At 41.1% G+C, this 17072-nt stretch overlaps 1 protein-coding gene across 5 annotated transcripts in view; it reads right to left on the bottom strand.

The window, feature by feature from the left end:
- akap9 (A kinase (PRKA) anchor protein 9) overlaps nucleotides 1-17072 on the bottom strand; it is a 316455-nt gene that overhangs the window by 220998 nt on the left and 78385 nt on the right. For all 5 annotated transcript variants that reach the window (XM_085987959.1, XM_085987955.1, XM_085987956.1 and 2 more), the window contains 4 exons: nucleotides 13142-13339; nucleotides 6571-9198; nucleotides 6164-6274; nucleotides 3716-3929 (listed from right to left, as the gene is read on the bottom strand). In XM_085987959.1, coding sequence (XP_085844085.1) covers nucleotides 3716-3929; nucleotides 6164-6274; nucleotides 6571-9198; nucleotides 13142-13339 — 3151 coding nt within the window. The remainder of the gene's footprint in view (nucleotides 1-3715; nucleotides 3930-6163; nucleotides 6275-6570; nucleotides 9199-13141; nucleotides 13340-17072) is intronic.

Genomic DNA, 17072 nt, shown 5'->3' with positions numbered 1-17072 from the left:
GTTCTTGCCATGGAGGGAGTGTAGCGAAGATTCACCAGACTGATACCTGGGATGGCAGGAATGACGTATGAGGAGAGACTGGGTCGATTCGGCTTATATTCGCTGGAGTTCAGAAGAACAAGACGGGATCTCATTGAAACTTATAAAATTCTAACAGGACTAGACAGACTAGATGCAGGAAGGATGTTCCCGATGGTCGTGGATTCCAGAACCAGGGGTCACAGTCTAAGGATAAGGGGTAAGCCATTTAGGACAGAGATGAGGAGGAATTTCTTCACCCAGTGAGTGGTGAACCTGTGGAATTCTCTACCACAGGAGGCAGTTGAGGCCAATTCATTAAATATATTCAAGAAGGAGTTAGATATATTTCTTAAGACTAAAGGGATCAAGGGATATGGGGAGAAGGCAAGGACAGGGAGGGTACTGAGTTTGGATGATCAGCCATGATCTCATTGAATGGCGGAGCAGGCTCGAGGGGCCGAATGGCCTACTCCTGCTCCTATCTTCTATGTTTCTATGCAAATGTGATGAGGGTTTCTGCCTCTACCACCCTTTCAGGCAGGAGTTCCAGACCCCCCCCCCCAACCTTCTGGGTGAAAAAATGTTCCTCAACTCCCCTCTAATCCTTCTACCAATTACTTTAAATCTATGCCCCCTGGTTATTGACCTCTCTGCTAGGGGAAATAGGTATTTCCTATCCACTCTATCAAGACCCCTCATAATTTTATACATCTCAATTTACAGTTTCCACTGTAGCAGAGAAGGCCAAGAGGAGATGAAATAAAGGTTTTCAAAAAAATTTGAAGGGTTTTGATAGGGTGCATAGGAAAATAGTATTTTCACTGGTTAGGGATTCAACCACGAGGAGTCATCAATTTAAAATGGTCACCAAGAGAGTGAGGAGAGGGGTTAGGAGTTTCTTCACACATAATTATTGAAACATGGAATATTTTACCACAGGGGTTGGTTAAGGCAGAGACCACACATTTTTTAAAGGAAAACTAGATAAATATTTGAAGCAAAGGAAAATACTGAGATACAAGGAGAGAGCCGAGCAGCAGGATTAACTGGACTGCTCCAGCAAAAAGCCAGCATAGGCAGTGAAGGTTTGAATGGCTTCCTTCAAAACTGTAAACAGTGAGGAAGATAGTAATAGACTTCAAGGTGACATAGACAGGCTGGTGGAATGGGCGACACATGGCAGATGGAATTCAACGCAGAAAAGTGTGAAGTGATACATTTTAGTAGGAAGAGAGAGGAGAGACAATACAAGCAAAATGGTACAATTTTAAAGGGGGCACAAGAAGAGAGCGCCCTGGGGGTGTTTGCACACAAATCTCTGAAGGTGGCAGGACAGGTTAACAAAGCGGTTAATAAAGCATGAGATTCTGGACTTTATAAATAGAGGCATAGAGTACAAAAAACAGGAAGTTATGCTAAACCTATTTAAAACACTAGTTCGAACCCAGCTGGAGTATTGTGTCCAATTCTGGGCACCACACTTTAGGAAGGATGTGAAGGCTTTGGAGAGGCTACAGAAGAGATTTACTAGAATGGTTCCAGGGTGAGAGATTACAGTTACGTGGCTAGCCTAGAGAAGCTGGAATGGTTCTCCTTGGAGCAGAGAAGGCTAAGAGGAGATTTGATAGAGGCGTTTAAAATCATGAATGGTTTAGAGAGAGTAAATAAAGAGAAACTGTTTCCAATGGCTGAAGGGTCGCTAACCAGCGGGCACAGATTTAAGGTGATTGGCAAAAGAACCAGAGGCGACATGTGGAAAAACATTATGATGCAACGATTAGTTAGAATTTGGAATGCACTGCCTGATAGGGTGGTGGATACAGATCAATAGTTGCGCTCAACAAAGAATTGGATAAATACTTGGAGAAAAAAACTGCAGGGATATGGGACTCTTCAAAAGAACCAGCGCAGACTCGATGGGCCGAATGGTCTCCTTCTGCATTATACTATTCTATGATTCTAAACTTTGATGGTTCTATATACACTTGTGGATCTCCCATGGTGTTCACAATAGGGAGTTAAAAGATAATATGATTTATAATGTGGGCCTGCTAAGCCCTGATAGCAACAGTTCCTTCCATTCCCAGCAGAGCCAGAAATGCTCTTCCACAACAGGATTTCCCCGTCTCTCTCGCTGCACTTTGCCTACCCTACTCAACAAGGTTTGTGTGCACCACTCTTCTACTCTCTTTCCCTGCCTTCTCTTTTCATGGTGTCTTCTGTAGTTCCTTGCCACCAATCGCTTCTCTTTCAACCTCCCCTTAAAAAAATAGCTGTGCCTTTGCCTTCTCATGACCACCCAGAAAGGTCTCTCTCTTCCCCCCTTCTTCCCCATCAAACAGAGTCCCTGTCTCCTCCTTTGCTTCTTAAATTGGGTCCCAATAACTTCTCTATCTCTCGCCTCACCCTCGACAACAGCATCTCTCTCCTGTTCCACTGTATGGGTCACAGACCTACTGAAACAAAGTCAGAGACAGACTCCTGTGCACACACATACAATTTTTCCTCACCTTCACCCCCTTCACTTCCGTTTTCCTATCTACTTAGCCATTTTATATACGCCTTCACTTTTATTTCACTTCTTTACCTTTGTTTTTCTCACTCAATTTGTTGCTCACAATTCCAACCATATTTCCTATAGTATTTGCACTGCCACGAGGCTTCCTGTGATTAAAAAAAAGCACAGATACACAAGAGGAGTCACGTGCCAAAAAAAGTCACCTGAGGGAGCACATTACAGTACAGTAGTCGCACTGCAACATGTTCCTGATGATTAGAGGTGGCAGGAGAGAAGGAAGACAGTTGTATAGCGCCATCTGGAAATTTCTCTGCAGAAAAGGCAAATCCTACCAGATGTACTCGGCAGATGGTTAGAGGCATAAATGGTCATGTGATGACTCCTGAGATTCGTAGTTCTCAGAATTTTAGACAAATTTAATATAAATTTATATAGGAGAGGGTACCTGGAGTTTATAGCGCTTATGGATAGGGGAGGAAATTGTTGGCACCAAGTTTACAGGTAATTATCTGAGGAAAAAGACACATATTTCATGCCACAGGTATGAATGAGTCACAGCAAGTATTAGTCTAACCTAGAAATAACTGCCTGTGCAATTTAAATAATTCTCTGTTAGGCCATATTGGAGACTGCTCTAATGGAGAAGATTTTCTTGATTTTGGTGCCGTTTGCTATGCAACTTAACAGGAGCATACATTCTGTGGTATGAAAAACACTGGAGAAATCTCCATCCAATTTTCTCATAAGGGATTCATATAAATTAACCCAATAGAAAATACTTGGGATGAAAGCAGGAACCCAAATTGTTCTTAAATTTAAAATATCGGTCTAGCTGAGGCCACAATTTAATCAACATGAAATGACTTGCACTCTCCTAGTTATTCCTTAAAGCAATAAAGGTTTGGGTGGTTTAAAGTTAATTCTCAGAAAGCTAAGTTTTCTCTTTCCTTAGAATGGAGGGATGGGCATCAGCTTGTATAGCCATGGGAGGCGTGCAGAACAGTGCTCATGCTACAAGTAGTACGTTGTGCATTGCAAGTAATGTTTAAAGCAACTAAAACTTGCTTCCAAAGAACAGGACCATTAAAAAATGAAAAAAGGGGGGAAATTGTATTAGTTTTGTACTAAACAGGTTCAATCTATGTCGTCACTATTGAGGTCTTTTGTTTCTATTACCTTTCTGAGATGCTTTGAACTTCTGTAATTCCTGCTGGGACAGAGCTTGAAGCTGCTTTATTTCCAAAGTATGAGTGGCTGTGAGCATCTCCTGGAGTCTTTCAAGAGCAGTCTCTTTTTCATTCTTCAAACTGTCACGGACAAGCTCCAGCTGAGCAGCATAAATCTGAGTAAGACTAATGTGCTGAGCCTCCAACTGAAGCTTTAGCTCAGCCTGTCAATAAACACAAAGATCAATTTTCTTTATTTTTCAAATCTCTTTCTCACACAAACCATTACCTCCTTCCGCCTCTCAATCCAAAGGGGCAGAATGGTCCAACCAAAAAGGGAGCCATCACCATTCTGATCAACTTCCTGACCCAAAGCACGTTGACACAAAATTCTCCTTCTGGAGGAAATGCCACTTGCAAACAGAAGTCAAGACTCGGATCAGAACTAGAACATACCACTACTGATAAGGAGACTCGTATTGCAGACACCAGGCAACTCATGCACTTATTGCAGATACTATGGAATAATTTTTGTAATTTGAACATGCATTCATAATGTACATAACGTTCACAAGAATTTGGCCATTTAACAAATATAAATTTCTACAATCTTCAATTAACATATTAGCATCGAGAGGGAGGAGGTGCTAGCGGTTTTAGCGGGCCAAAAAGTGGATAAATCCCCAGGCCCGGACGAGATGTATCCCAGGCTGCTGTGGGAGGCAAGGGAGGAGATTGCAGGGGCTCTGACACTAATTTTCAGAACCTCTCTGGCCACAGGGGATGTACCAGAGGACTGGAGAACAGCTAACGTAGTACCATTATTCAAGAAGGGTAGCAGGGATAAACCAGGGAATTACAGGCCAGTGAGTCTAACATCTGTGGTGGGGAAATTATTGGAAAAAATTCTGAGGGACAAAATTAATCTCCACTTGGAGAGGCAAGGATTAATCGGGGATAGTCAGCATGGCTTTGTCAAGGGTAAATCATGTCTAACAAATCTGATCGAATTTTTCGAGGGGGTGACTAGTGGGGTGGATGAGGGAAATGCTGTGGATGTGGTTTACATGGACTTCAGTAAAGCTTTTGACAAAGTCCCGCATAGGAGACTGGTCAAGAAGGTAAGAGCCCATGGGATCCAGGGTGTCTTGGCGCGTTGGATCCTAAACTGGCTGAGTGGCAGGAGGCAGAGGGTGATGGTCGAAGGTTGCTTTTGTGGCTGGAAGCCTGTGTCCAGTGGGGTACCTCAGGGATCGGTGCTGGGTCCCTTATTGTTTGTGATCTACATAAATGATTTGGATGAGAATGTAAAAGGTATGATCAGTAAGTTCGCAGATGACACGAAAATTGGTGGGGTGGTAAATTGCGAGGAGGAAAGCCTCCGGCTACAGGACGATATAAACGGGTTGGTCAGATGGGCGGAAAAGTGGCAAATGGAATTTAACCCTGAAAAGTGCGAGGTGATGCATTTTGGACGGACAAATAAGGCAAGGGAATACACAATGAGTGGTAGGACCCTAGGAAGTACAGAGGGTCAGAGGGACCTTGGTGTACATGTACATAGATCCCTGAAGGCAGCGGAGCAGGTAGATAAGGTGGTTAAAAAGGCATATGGGATACTTGCCTTCATTAGCCGAGGCATAGAATATAAGAGCAGGGAGGTTATGATGGAGCTGTACAAAATGCTGGTGAGGCCACAGCTGGAGTACTGTGTGCAGTTCTGGTCGCCTCACTATAGGAAGGATGTGATTGCTTTGGAGAGGGTGCAGAGAAGATTCACCAGGATGTTACCTGGGATGGAGCGTCTCAGCTATGAAGAGAGGCTGGACAGGCTGGAGTTGTTTTCCTTGGAGCAGAGAAGGCTGAGGGGGGACCTGATTGAGGTGTACAAAATAATGAGGGGCATAGATAGGGTAGATAAAGAGGAACTTTTCCCCTTAGTGGGGGGGTCAATAACAAGGGGGCATAGATTCAGGGTAAGGGGCAGGAAATTTAGAGGGGATTTGAGGAGGAACTTTTTCACCCAGAAGGTGGTTGGAATGTGGAACTCAATGCCTGAAAGGGTGGTGGAGGCAGGAACCCTCACAACATTCAAGAAGCATTTGGATGAGCACTTGAAATGCCATTGCATACAAGGCTATGGACCAAATGCTGGAAAATGGGATTAGACTGGACAGGGATGGATGGGCGGCGCAGACACGATGGGCCGAAGGGCCTCTTTCTGTGCTGTAAAACTCTATGACTCTAATTATAGCATTTCAAAGGGATAAAGACAAACTGTTTAAAATTCTCCAAGTTTTATTAAATTAAAAATCATATCCCTTTCTATATTAACTATATATTTTTTTTTAAAGTACAGGGTGGGGGCTGATGGTGGAGGTAGGTGATGGGAGTGAGGAAAAGGTGTCAGAATGCTGCAATAGAGAAATAATGTTGAACTAAATGTAGAGAACTATACCTCTGCCTGCTGCTTAGTTTGTTCCAGCTGAGCCAGGGAATCTGGATTAGATTCAGTATTTCCTTGAACTGCAATAGGATTCTCACATTCTTTGTGCTCTGCATCTTTTGCCTGTGGTAACACAGGTCGCATGTAACTCAAAACAAAAGTTGTGTTTCACTTATTAGAAAAGTGAGCGTTTAACTGTGTTACTGCATGGTCATGTGCATTTTTAAACTTTTGTAACCAACAGCAGAAACTATATTGAAGGACCCAATTACTTTAGATTTCAAGGTAAATAAAGAACACTCATATGCTATGATCCTGATTGTCTACCAAAACCAATGATATTTATTATATTCTAAAATTACCAGATTTACATGCTATATTGGAAGTGTTTGAATCTCTCTGCCATATTGCTCGCATACCTGATTTTCCTCCAATCCAGTATACAGTTCACAAATAGAAACTCCAGTTTGTGCTTCAATCTTCTTCTCCAGTTCCAGCTTCTCCTGGTGAGCCATAATTAGAGTATTTTCCATTTCCTCTCTTTTTTTGTGAAAAGTTTCTTCCAGCAAGGTTTTCTGCTGTACAAGTTCAGCCAAGCCCAGCTGTTCAGCTCGAACAGACTCCAGCTGGTGCCGGAGTTGGTCCCTTTCAGTCTGTAGACTGACTAAGGATTCAGATACCAGTTTCTCTCTTAAGTGCTGAATTTGGGTTAATAGAGATTCTTTTTCTTGAATAAGGTTAATCTGATTTTGCTGCATCTCATCTCTTTCTAAAACAATAATCTTCATTGAATTTTGTAGTGAAATTATTTGCTCCATTAGATTTTCTTTCTGCTGTTCATGTTCCTTTAATTCACAGGAAACAGTAAAAGCTGGTTCTTTAGACTGATTTTCATTCTTTGCTTTGGTTAAATTAGTTTGGGACATTTGCTGGTGTTCTTGGGTCTCTACTTCAACATCAGGCAGTTTCTGACTCTCAACTCTGTCCGTTTTCTCATATTTTTCTGTAGCCTGCTGTTTTAGACATTTCAGGTCCTCTTTCAAGTGTAAAATTTCATTTTGCCTCAAAATCAAAACCTCTGAAAGATCTGAAAGTCTCTTAGATAGCTCAGTCTTGTCCTGTTGAGCTATCTCAAGTTTTTCCATGAGTTCAGTTGCATCTTTTTCAATGACCTCTCTGCTTCCTATAATTTCAGGTTGGCCATTGGAATTGTCAAGTGTTTTGTCCAGCTGCACTTCGTTTATCACTGTGCACTTTTCAGCATCTTTCTTCAACTCTGAAAGCTGGAGCTGTTCACTTAAAGTCTTTAACTTGGCTTCATATTCAATTTCTTGCTTAATCATCTTTTCTTCTATGTGTGACTTCATTTTCAGCAAACAATCATATTCATCCCGCAATTCTTGAAAGTTAACTTCAAAGTTTTTCTCAGCAAATGAAAAGGTGTTCCTTTGTCTCTCGACCTCCTCTTTGAGTTCTCTCTCGTGGGTTTCAAGCTGTCCATTAACTACAGTGAGCCTATCTATGTGTCCTCTCATTTCTGAAAGCTCATTTTCACTGACTGATGCCAACTTATTCCCTTCAGATACAATAGGAATTTTCAGCTTTTCTTCCAATTTTTTTTTGGTTTCTTTCAGATCTTCATTTTCTTCCTGAAGCCCATTGATTTTTATTTCCATAGCTTCCTGTTCCTCAAACTGTTTCTCCAAAACTTTATTCCTGGCTTGTAGCTCTAGGATTCCCTTTTCCAGTGTACTCTTTTCTTTCTCAACTTCTCTTAGTGCTTCAATTTCTGTTTCAAGTTCACATATTTGCAAATACATCTCTTCCACTTTAGTGTTCTTAAGAGACAACTGCAGTTCCTCTTTTAACATGGACATCTCAGATAATAGTTGGTTATTCTTAATGACCATATTATCCCTTTCACATTTCATCTCTTCCATTTTTATACCGAATTCTGTTTGCACCCTTTCCAATTGCTGACTCTGTTTCAAGGTTATATGTTCCTGAAGATTACAGACATTTAATTTATGTTCCCTTTCTAAATCTTCTTTTAGCTTACTTAGCTCTTCTTCATGGCTGAAAAGAAGTTGAGTCCTTACTTTTTCTAATTCAGCTTCCTGAGATTCAGCCATCCTATCCAAAACTTCATCTTTTTCCCTCTCCAACATATCAAGCTTAATTTTATAATTGGTAACTTCTGCCTCATGCTTAGACTCCAGCTCCTTATTAGACTCAGAAGTAGCTATCAGTTGGCCCTTCAATTGTTCAACCATGTCTTTCAGGTCTTCTACCTCATGCATTTTGTACTTCTGATCAATAATACTTTCTGAGGCTCTCTGAATTTGACCTTTAGTGAAGCTGAGCTCTTGTAAGAGATCTTGGACTTGGTTCTGTAGCTGTATCTTTTTTTCAGAAGCTTTTTCCAGCTGTTGTGTCATTTCTTGCCTTACTTGATCTCTCTGAAAATGTGAGTCTCTTAATTTGGCATTCAGTTCATTGATTGCCACATTTAACAAATTAATTTGCTCCTCATTGACTAAGTTATTGACAGAATGACCCAAAGCCTTTTCCATTTCAGTTTTATGCTGCTCAATAAGTCTTCTAATCTCCAAAGTATGCTGCTGCTGCAATTCTTGTTTCATTTGTACTATCTGTTTTCCATACATTTCATCCAATTCCGCTTGAAATTGCTCCATTTTCCGATTATTTTCTATTTCAATCCTTTGTATAGTTTCCAATTCAGACAAATTGCCCATGTGACAGCGTTTCTGAAGTGCTTCTACTGTACCCATTAGCTGCTTTATTTCATCTGATGACTGTCTCTCCCTTTGCTTTGAGCTAGCCAGTTCTGTTCTTAGGTTCTCAGTCTCTTGATTCTTTTGCAATATCTGTTCATTTAAATCTTTAACTAATTTATCAGAAGCAAACATTTTATCGTTCAACAATAATGTAGAATTTTCATGTTCTTTAACGGTTTTCTCAAGCTGTTCAATTAGTTGGTCTTTGCTATATAACTGCAGTGCATTATCAGTCTTTTCATTGTCGGTCTGTTTGTAAAGAAGAAGAAAAAAAATTAAAGATGAATATTCTAAACATTCACATTCATTTGCAAACAAAACTTTTTTTGATCTGGTGTTGGAAAAAGAAAACCTTGACGAGCATCCTTTCACTAAACCCAACAGGCTTAAAGCAGCTTAAAAAGAATGTTCTCAGCTTGAATAGATTGTGTTGATAACATCACCAGAATGGGCCGCTATCGACAAAGAGAAGTCTCACGCGGCCTGGAATGGCGCCATTCATTTCAATGGGGACTGCAATTTCAAATTGGCCTGAAAAGCGATCTGGAGTAGTCCAATCCCAGAAATACCTGCATTAACTACATGTTGACAAACATCAGGTGAGCTAGTGGGAAAGAAGAAATCTCCTAAAATAGATCATCTAAATGTATAGCACAATAACAAGAAAAAAAAATCTAATTTATTGCCCTACTTCTTAGTGGTTGCAACGTGACAAAAATATTGGGTCAATAGAACGTGCTCCCAAGGTGCTCTGAATTGGACAATCCAAACTCAGAATGTACAATGTGTGCGTGCTGCTGTCTCCTAATGTACGAGTCTTGTAGAGCCACAAGCAATCCCAAAGTAAATATGCTGAATTCCCCAAGGCTGGGCACTAAGAAGACAGCAAATCCAACATGTTTGCTTTGAGGTTACAGTCCACATGTCAAAAGCAGGTGAAAAGAACATGGAATTACAGCAACAGACACTAATGCAAATTGGTGACCAATCCCAGAGGCACTCCGTCCGCCACCCCCCCCCCCTTCATCTGACATAGATTATCTAACAAGTACGCTTTCTTTCCTACTGTTCAGCCAATTTCTTATCCATTTCTAGATTTTACCTCGAATCCTCACAGCTTTTAGCAGAACTTCGATGTTCTTGCCATGGAAGGAGTTCAGCGAAGATTCACAAGGCTGATCCCTGGGATGGCAGGAATGACGTATGAGGAGAGATTGGGTCGATTGGGCTTATACTCGCTGGAGTTTAGAAGAATGAGAGGGGATCTCATCGAAACTTATAAAATTCTGACAGGTCTGGACAAACTAGATGCAGGTAGAATGTTCCCGATGGTCGGAGAGTCCAGAACCAGGGGTCATAGTCTAAGGATAAGGGGTAAGCCATTTAGGACAGAGATGAGGAAGAATTTCTTCACCCAGAGAGTGGTGAACCTGTGGAATTCTCTACCACAGAAGGCGGTTGAGGCCAAGTCTTTAAATATATTCAAGAAGGAGTTAGATATATTTCTTAGAGCTAAAGGTATCAAGGGATATGGGGAGAAGGCAGGTACGGGGTACTGAGTTTGGATGATCAGCCATGATCTCATCGAATGGCGGAGCAGGCTCGAGGGGCCGAATGGCCTATTCCTGCTCCTATCTTCTATGTATGTTTCTATAACTTTTTCAAATATTCTGTGGATGCTAACATACACCAAGTTGTAAGGCTTCCTACTGTACACTTAGCAGTCACTTCCTCAAAATAAGTTCAAGGAGAATCAGGCAAGATCGTCCCCTTCTGAATCCTACTGCTTTTTAGATTAATTATTCCTAATAATGTGCGTCAGCCAGTGGCTCAGTTGGTAGCACCCTCGCCTCGGAGTCAGAAGGTTGTGGGTTCAAGTCCCACTCCAGAGACTTGAGCACAAAAATCTAGGCCGACACTCCTGTGCAGTACTGAGGGAGTGCTGCACTGTCGGCGGTGCCGTGTTTTGGATGAGACGTTAAACCGAGGCTCCGTCTACTCTCTCAAGTGGATGTAAAAGATCCCATGGCACTATTTCAAAGAAGAGCAGGGGAGTTATCTCAGGTGTCCTGGCCAATATTTATCCCTCAACCAACATCACAAACAGATTACTGGTCATTATCACATTGTTGTTTGTGGGAGCTTTATGATAGCAATTGGCTGCCGCGCTTCCTACATTACAACAGTGACTACACTTCAAAAAGTACTAAATTGGCTGTAAAGCGCTTTGGGACGCCCAGTGGTCATGAAAGGCACTATATAAATGTAAGTCTGTCTTTCTTTTATAATCAATTTCATTATTTTACCCAGTATTGTTGCAAGACTAATGGGTCAATACTTGTTCTGTTTGTTTTGTTACACTTTTTGAAAATAAGCATCACATTATTCTCTTTCCAATTTACCCAGCATGCATTACTAAAACAGAACAGTGCATCCCCAAAGAGGCAGGCTTGGACTAATTATCCATGAACTATAATGCAAGAAAAATCTCCTTAGCAATCACCAGAAGTGCTAGAGTGAACAAAGTTAACATAAAAATAAATACAGCACATAGCTTCAGTTGAAATATTACTGCATCGTACAGATGACAGCAAATTTGCGGGGGGGGGGGGGGGGGGAAAGAGGATAGTCAATACTGAGGAGGAGTGCAAAAAATTACAGGAGGACACTAATAAACTTGCAGAATGGGCATATAATTGGCAAATGAATTTCAACACAGATAAATGTGAGGTACTATTACATTTTGGTAGGTACAATAGTGAGGTCACACATTACTTGAAGAGTGCGAGTCTGAGTGGGGTAGAGGAGCAAAAGGATCTCGGAGTACAAATGCACAAATCACAAAAAGTAGCGACACAGGTTAACAAGGCCATAAAAAAAGCAAACCAATCACTAGGGTTTATTTCTAGAGGGATAGACTTGAAAAGTAGAGAAGTTATGCTAAACTTGTATTGAAGCTTGGTTAGACCACACTTGGAGTACTGCATACAATTCTGGTCACCATATTACAAAAAGGATATAGAGGCACTGGAAATGGTGCAGACAAGATTTACAAGGATGATACCAGAAATGCAAGGTTATACCTATCAGGAAAGGATGAACAGGCTGGGTCTCTTTTCTCTTGAAAAGAAAAGGCTGAGGGGTGACCTAATAGAGGTCTTTGAAATTATGAAAGGTTTTGATAGAGTAGATAGAGAGAGTGTTTCCACTTGTGGGGAAGAGCAAAACTAGAGGCCATCAATATAAGATAGTCACCAAGAAATCAAATAGGGAATTCAGGAGAAACTTCTTTACCCAGAGAGTGGTGAGAATGTGGAACTCACTACCACAGGGAGTGGTTGAAGCAAATAATATAGATGCATTTAAGGGGCGGTTAGATAAACATATGAAGGAGAAGGGAATAGAGTTATGCTGATAGTTAGATGAGGAAAGACGGGGGGGTGGAGGGGAGAGTCTCGAGTGGAGCATAAATGCCGGCATGGACTGGTTGGGCCAAATGGCCTTTTTCTGTGCTGTATATCCTATGTAAATTTTATTTATTTGTGCACATACACAAGGATATGTTGTCTCCATGGAAATGGTCTGAGTTTTCTAATACAAACTGTTAAAAGGAAAAAAAAAAAGTGAATATTTTCTTATTTGTGGAATAACTGCTTCAGGTTAAGCACAAGTTATGAAGGAATTGGCCTCAACATGAATGCTGAATTCTAACAAAACAGGCAAGTTTGCAATTGCCAGCATCACTGCACTCTCACTCCATTGGCTGTATTTATTATATTGTAAGTTTAACATCTGGATATGATCAGCCAACAGAAGAAAAATAGTTCAAACTACAAATCGCTCTGGAACTTTGTCTATTTAAAAAAAAAAGTAATTTTAAAATTTAAACTAGAGAGATAAGTTTTATTTCTTGTAAACTATTTTAAGCAGTGTCTTTGCAGCCAATAAACGTTGAATGTTGCGGCATACTCAGAAATAATCCAGAAACAATTACTAATGGACTAGTATAGATATTGAGGAACAGAAATATAACAATGGTCATTACATGTTCAAAATCATTAAAAAAAATAATGAATCACACCACTGCTCAGAGTGTGAAAACCTATGAGAGCAGAATTAAGTGGTTCCCTCATAAGAACAATACACCTCACTATAAATATGTTTAGCTTTTATGCTCAAAAAATAGGCATACCACTGCATGATGTTGAAGTTGGGCCTGTAGATATTTTATTTGCTGCTGACATTCCTCATTCATTTTCTGGAAGGTTTTCAGCTGCTGTTCCTGTTCATCAATCTGCATTTGACAGGTAATGAGCTGCTGCTTTGAATGTATTAAGTCAGCTGCTGTGGTACCATGGCTAGTACTTCTCACAGCTTCACTGGCCTGCAACTGCAATTCATATAAAAGAAAAATGCATGAATTTCAAACTGTTAGCTTTGTGAAGTAAGCAGATTATACCCATACTAATTATAATTCACTTCATAAAGCGAAAAAGACTACAAAAATTGCTGTCAAGTCTTTCATGAATTAACTGCATTCCAGTGCTACAATACAACATTTAAAGCTATGGATTTACAGTAAAGTCAAGAGATATTCATTCTTGTTGCTCTAGAAGAACGTTTGGAACATCAAGAGATTATTATATAAAGAACAGTATCAGGATGTCGGCTCACTTTCCCAAATCCTTTCAAAAGAACAAATAGGGACTAAAAAAAGGCACAATTGTACTTCGAGTATGCATCGGAATCCAGGAGAACAGTAGATTTAATCTCACTTTTATTTTAGTATCAGATTGTTAACAGCAATAATACAGGGAAAATGTAGATTTTTTTGACTGAAATTATAGATGATTACATACACTACCAATGATGGCAAAAACAAAGTTCTGTTGGCAAAGCAGGGCAGGGAGTGTTTCGATATGATGCAAGAAAGTAAGGTGATGTCTCAACATTACAGAAATAAAAATGTCTTTAAAAAAGTTTTTATTAATTAATTTATGCTTGTGTGTTTGTTAATTGGTACATTGCAAGTTGCAAATCTATTCACTGAGAATCTTACATAGTTCAATACATTATGGAGTGGTAAAGGTCAACAGGACCATGGTCTTTTCTCAGCAGAGGAGGGCTTAGTTAGAACAGTAAAGGGCAGGCACGAGGTAGTGTGTGTGGGTGAAGTTTGATCAATTATTATCTTCAGAGGGCTCGTGTGTGGTTAGTGGCAAGCTAATATTTCTCAGTTACACTGGTCTGCAGTCAACCAGTCATCTAATCACATGGGCTTCACGAGTGTTGAGGTACTTGGGGTTGTAGTGGGGTGGGCCTTTAGAAAGGATGCCTACACGTAATGGTTTTCCCTAGCTCCATATGCAGTGATATATTACTCACTCAGATTGGCAAATGTCTCCCACTTACTTGGTCAACATGCTTAGTGTGTGTGTATCTGGTGGTGCAGCTTCCTGCCACAAGAAGCAAAACTGGAAACACTTGCATGTAATGATTAGGCTTTCACTTTTATAAGACAATAAGGGCACAGCAGTCATCATGGGTGACTTTAATCTACATATAGATTGGGCCAACCAAATTAGTAACAATACTGTGGAGGAGGAATTCCTGGAGTGTTTACGGGATGGTTTCCTGGACCAATATGTCGAGGAACCAACCAGAGATCAGGCCATCTTAGACTGGGTATTATGTAACGAGGAAGGATTAATTAGCAATCTTGTTGTACAAGGCCCCTTGGGTCGGAGCGATCATAATATGATCGAATTCTTCATTAAGATGGAGAATGAAGTAGTTAACTCGGAGACTAGGGTCCTCAATTTAAATAAAGGAAACTACGATGGTCTGAGGAGCGAGTTGGGTAGGATTGATTAGGGAATAGCACTCAAAGGGTTGACGGTGGATAGGCAATGGCAAACATTCAAGGACCGAATGGATGAACTATAGAATTTGTTCATCCCAGTTTGGCATAAAAATTTAAAAAAGGTGACCCAACCGTGGCTAACAAGGGAAATTAGGGATAGCATAAGGTCCAAGGAGAGGGCATATAAATTGGCCAGAAAAAGCAATAATCCTGAGGATTGGGAGCAGTTTAGGATTCAACAAAGGAGGACAAAGGGATTAATTAAGAAAGGGAAAATAGAATATATGAGAGTAAGCTTGCAGGGAACATAAAAACTGACTGTAAAAGCTTTTATAGATATGTGAAGAGAAAAAGATTGGTGAAGTCAAGCGTAGGTCCCTTGCAGTCAGAATCGGGGTAATTTATAATGGGGAACAAAGAAATGGCAGACCAACTAAATACATATTTTGGTTCTGTCTTCACAAAGGAGGACACAAATAACCTCCCAGAGATGCCGGGGAACATAGGGTCTGATGAAAGGGTGGAACTGAAAGAAATCAGTATTTGTAGGGAAATGGTATTAGGAAAATTGATGGGACTGAAGGCCGATAAATCCCCAGGGCCTGATAATCTACATCCCAGGGTACTTAAGGAAGTGGCCCTAGAAATAGTAGATGCATTGCTGGTCATCTTCCAGAACTCGATAGACTCTGGAACGGTACCCATGGATCGGCGGGTAGCTAATGTTAACCCACTATTCAAAAAAGGTGGTAGAGAAAAGGCGGGGAATTATAGACCGGTAAGCTTGACATCGGTAGTGGGGAAAATGCTAGAGTCCATTATAAAAGTTGTAATAGCAGAGCACTTCTTACAAAGCAGTGACTGGATCGGACAAAGTCAACATGGATTTACAAAAGGTAAATCATGCTTGACTAATCTACTGGAATTTTTTGAGGGTGTAACTGGTAAAATAGATAAGGGAGAACCAGTGGATGTGGTGTATTTGGACTTCTAGAAGGCTTTCGATAAGGTCCCACATAAGAGATTAGCGTGCAAAATTAAGGCACATGGGATTGGGGGCAAGGTATTGACTTGGATAGAGAACTGGTTGGCGGACAGAAAGCAAAGAGTTGGAATAAACGGGTCGTTTTCCGAGTGGCAGGCAGTGACTAGTGGGGTACCGCAAGGATCTGTCCTAGGACCCCAGCTGTTCACAATATATATTAATGATCTGGACGAGGGAATTGGATGTAATATCTCCAAATTTGCAGACGACACAAAGCTGGGTGGGAGGGTATGCTGTGAGGAGGATGTCATGAAACTCCAGTACGATTTGGACAGGTTGGGTGATTGGGCAGAAACATGGCAAATGCGCTATAATGTGGATAAATGTGAGGTTATCCACTTTGGTGGCAAAAACAGGAAGGCAGATTATTATTTGAATGGCAATAGATTGGGAGAAGGGGAAGTGCAAAGAGACCTGGGTGTTCTTGTACACCAGTCGCTGAAGGTAAGCATGCAGGTGCAGCAGGCGGTTAAGAAGGCAAATGGTATGTTGGCCTTCATAGCAAGAGGGTTCGAGTACAAGAACAAGGATGTCTTGCTGCAGTTGTACAGGGCCTTGGTGAGACTGCACCTTGAGTATTGTGTGCAGTTTTGGTCGCCTTACCTGAGGAAGGACGTCCTTGCCATGGAAGGAGTGCAGCGAAGATTCACCAGGGTGATACCTGGGATGGCAGGAATGACGTATGAGGAGAGATTGTGTCGATTGGGCTTATACTCACTGGAGTTTAGAAGATTGAGAGGGGATCTCATCGAAACCTATAAAATTCTGTCAGGCCTGGACAGGCTAGATGCAGGAAGGATGTTTCTGATGGCCGGGGAGTCCAGAACCAGGGGTCAAAGTCTAAGGATAAGGGGTAAGCCATTTAGGACTGAAATGAGGAGGAATTTCTTCACCCAGAGAGTGGTGAACCTGTGGAATTCTCTGCCACAGAGGGCGGTGGAGGCCAGTTCATTAAGTATATTCAAGAAAGAGTTGGATATATTTCTTAAGGCTAAAGGGATCAAGGGATATGGGGAGAAGGCAGGGACAGGGTACTGAATTTGGATGATCAGCCATGATCTCATTGAATGGCGGAGCAGGCTCGAGGGGCCGAATGGCCTACTCCTGCTCCTATCTTCTATGTTTCTATGTTTCTAATACAAGACTAGTTGGACACATGCCAATAGTTATTGATCTTGACTTTTTTTTTAATCAGTTCGCAAGAATCACGCTGAA

This window comes from Somniosus microcephalus, chromosome 5 (assembly GCF_052327205.1).
Source record: "Somniosus microcephalus isolate GS21.2 chromosome 5, FLI_Smic_1.0, whole genome shotgun sequence".
Taxonomy (NCBI): Eukaryota; Metazoa; Chordata; class Chondrichthyes; order Squaliformes; family Somniosidae; genus Somniosus; species Somniosus microcephalus.
Note: the sequence above shows the minus strand (reverse complement) of the source record. Positions and strands in the feature narration are given on the sequence as shown.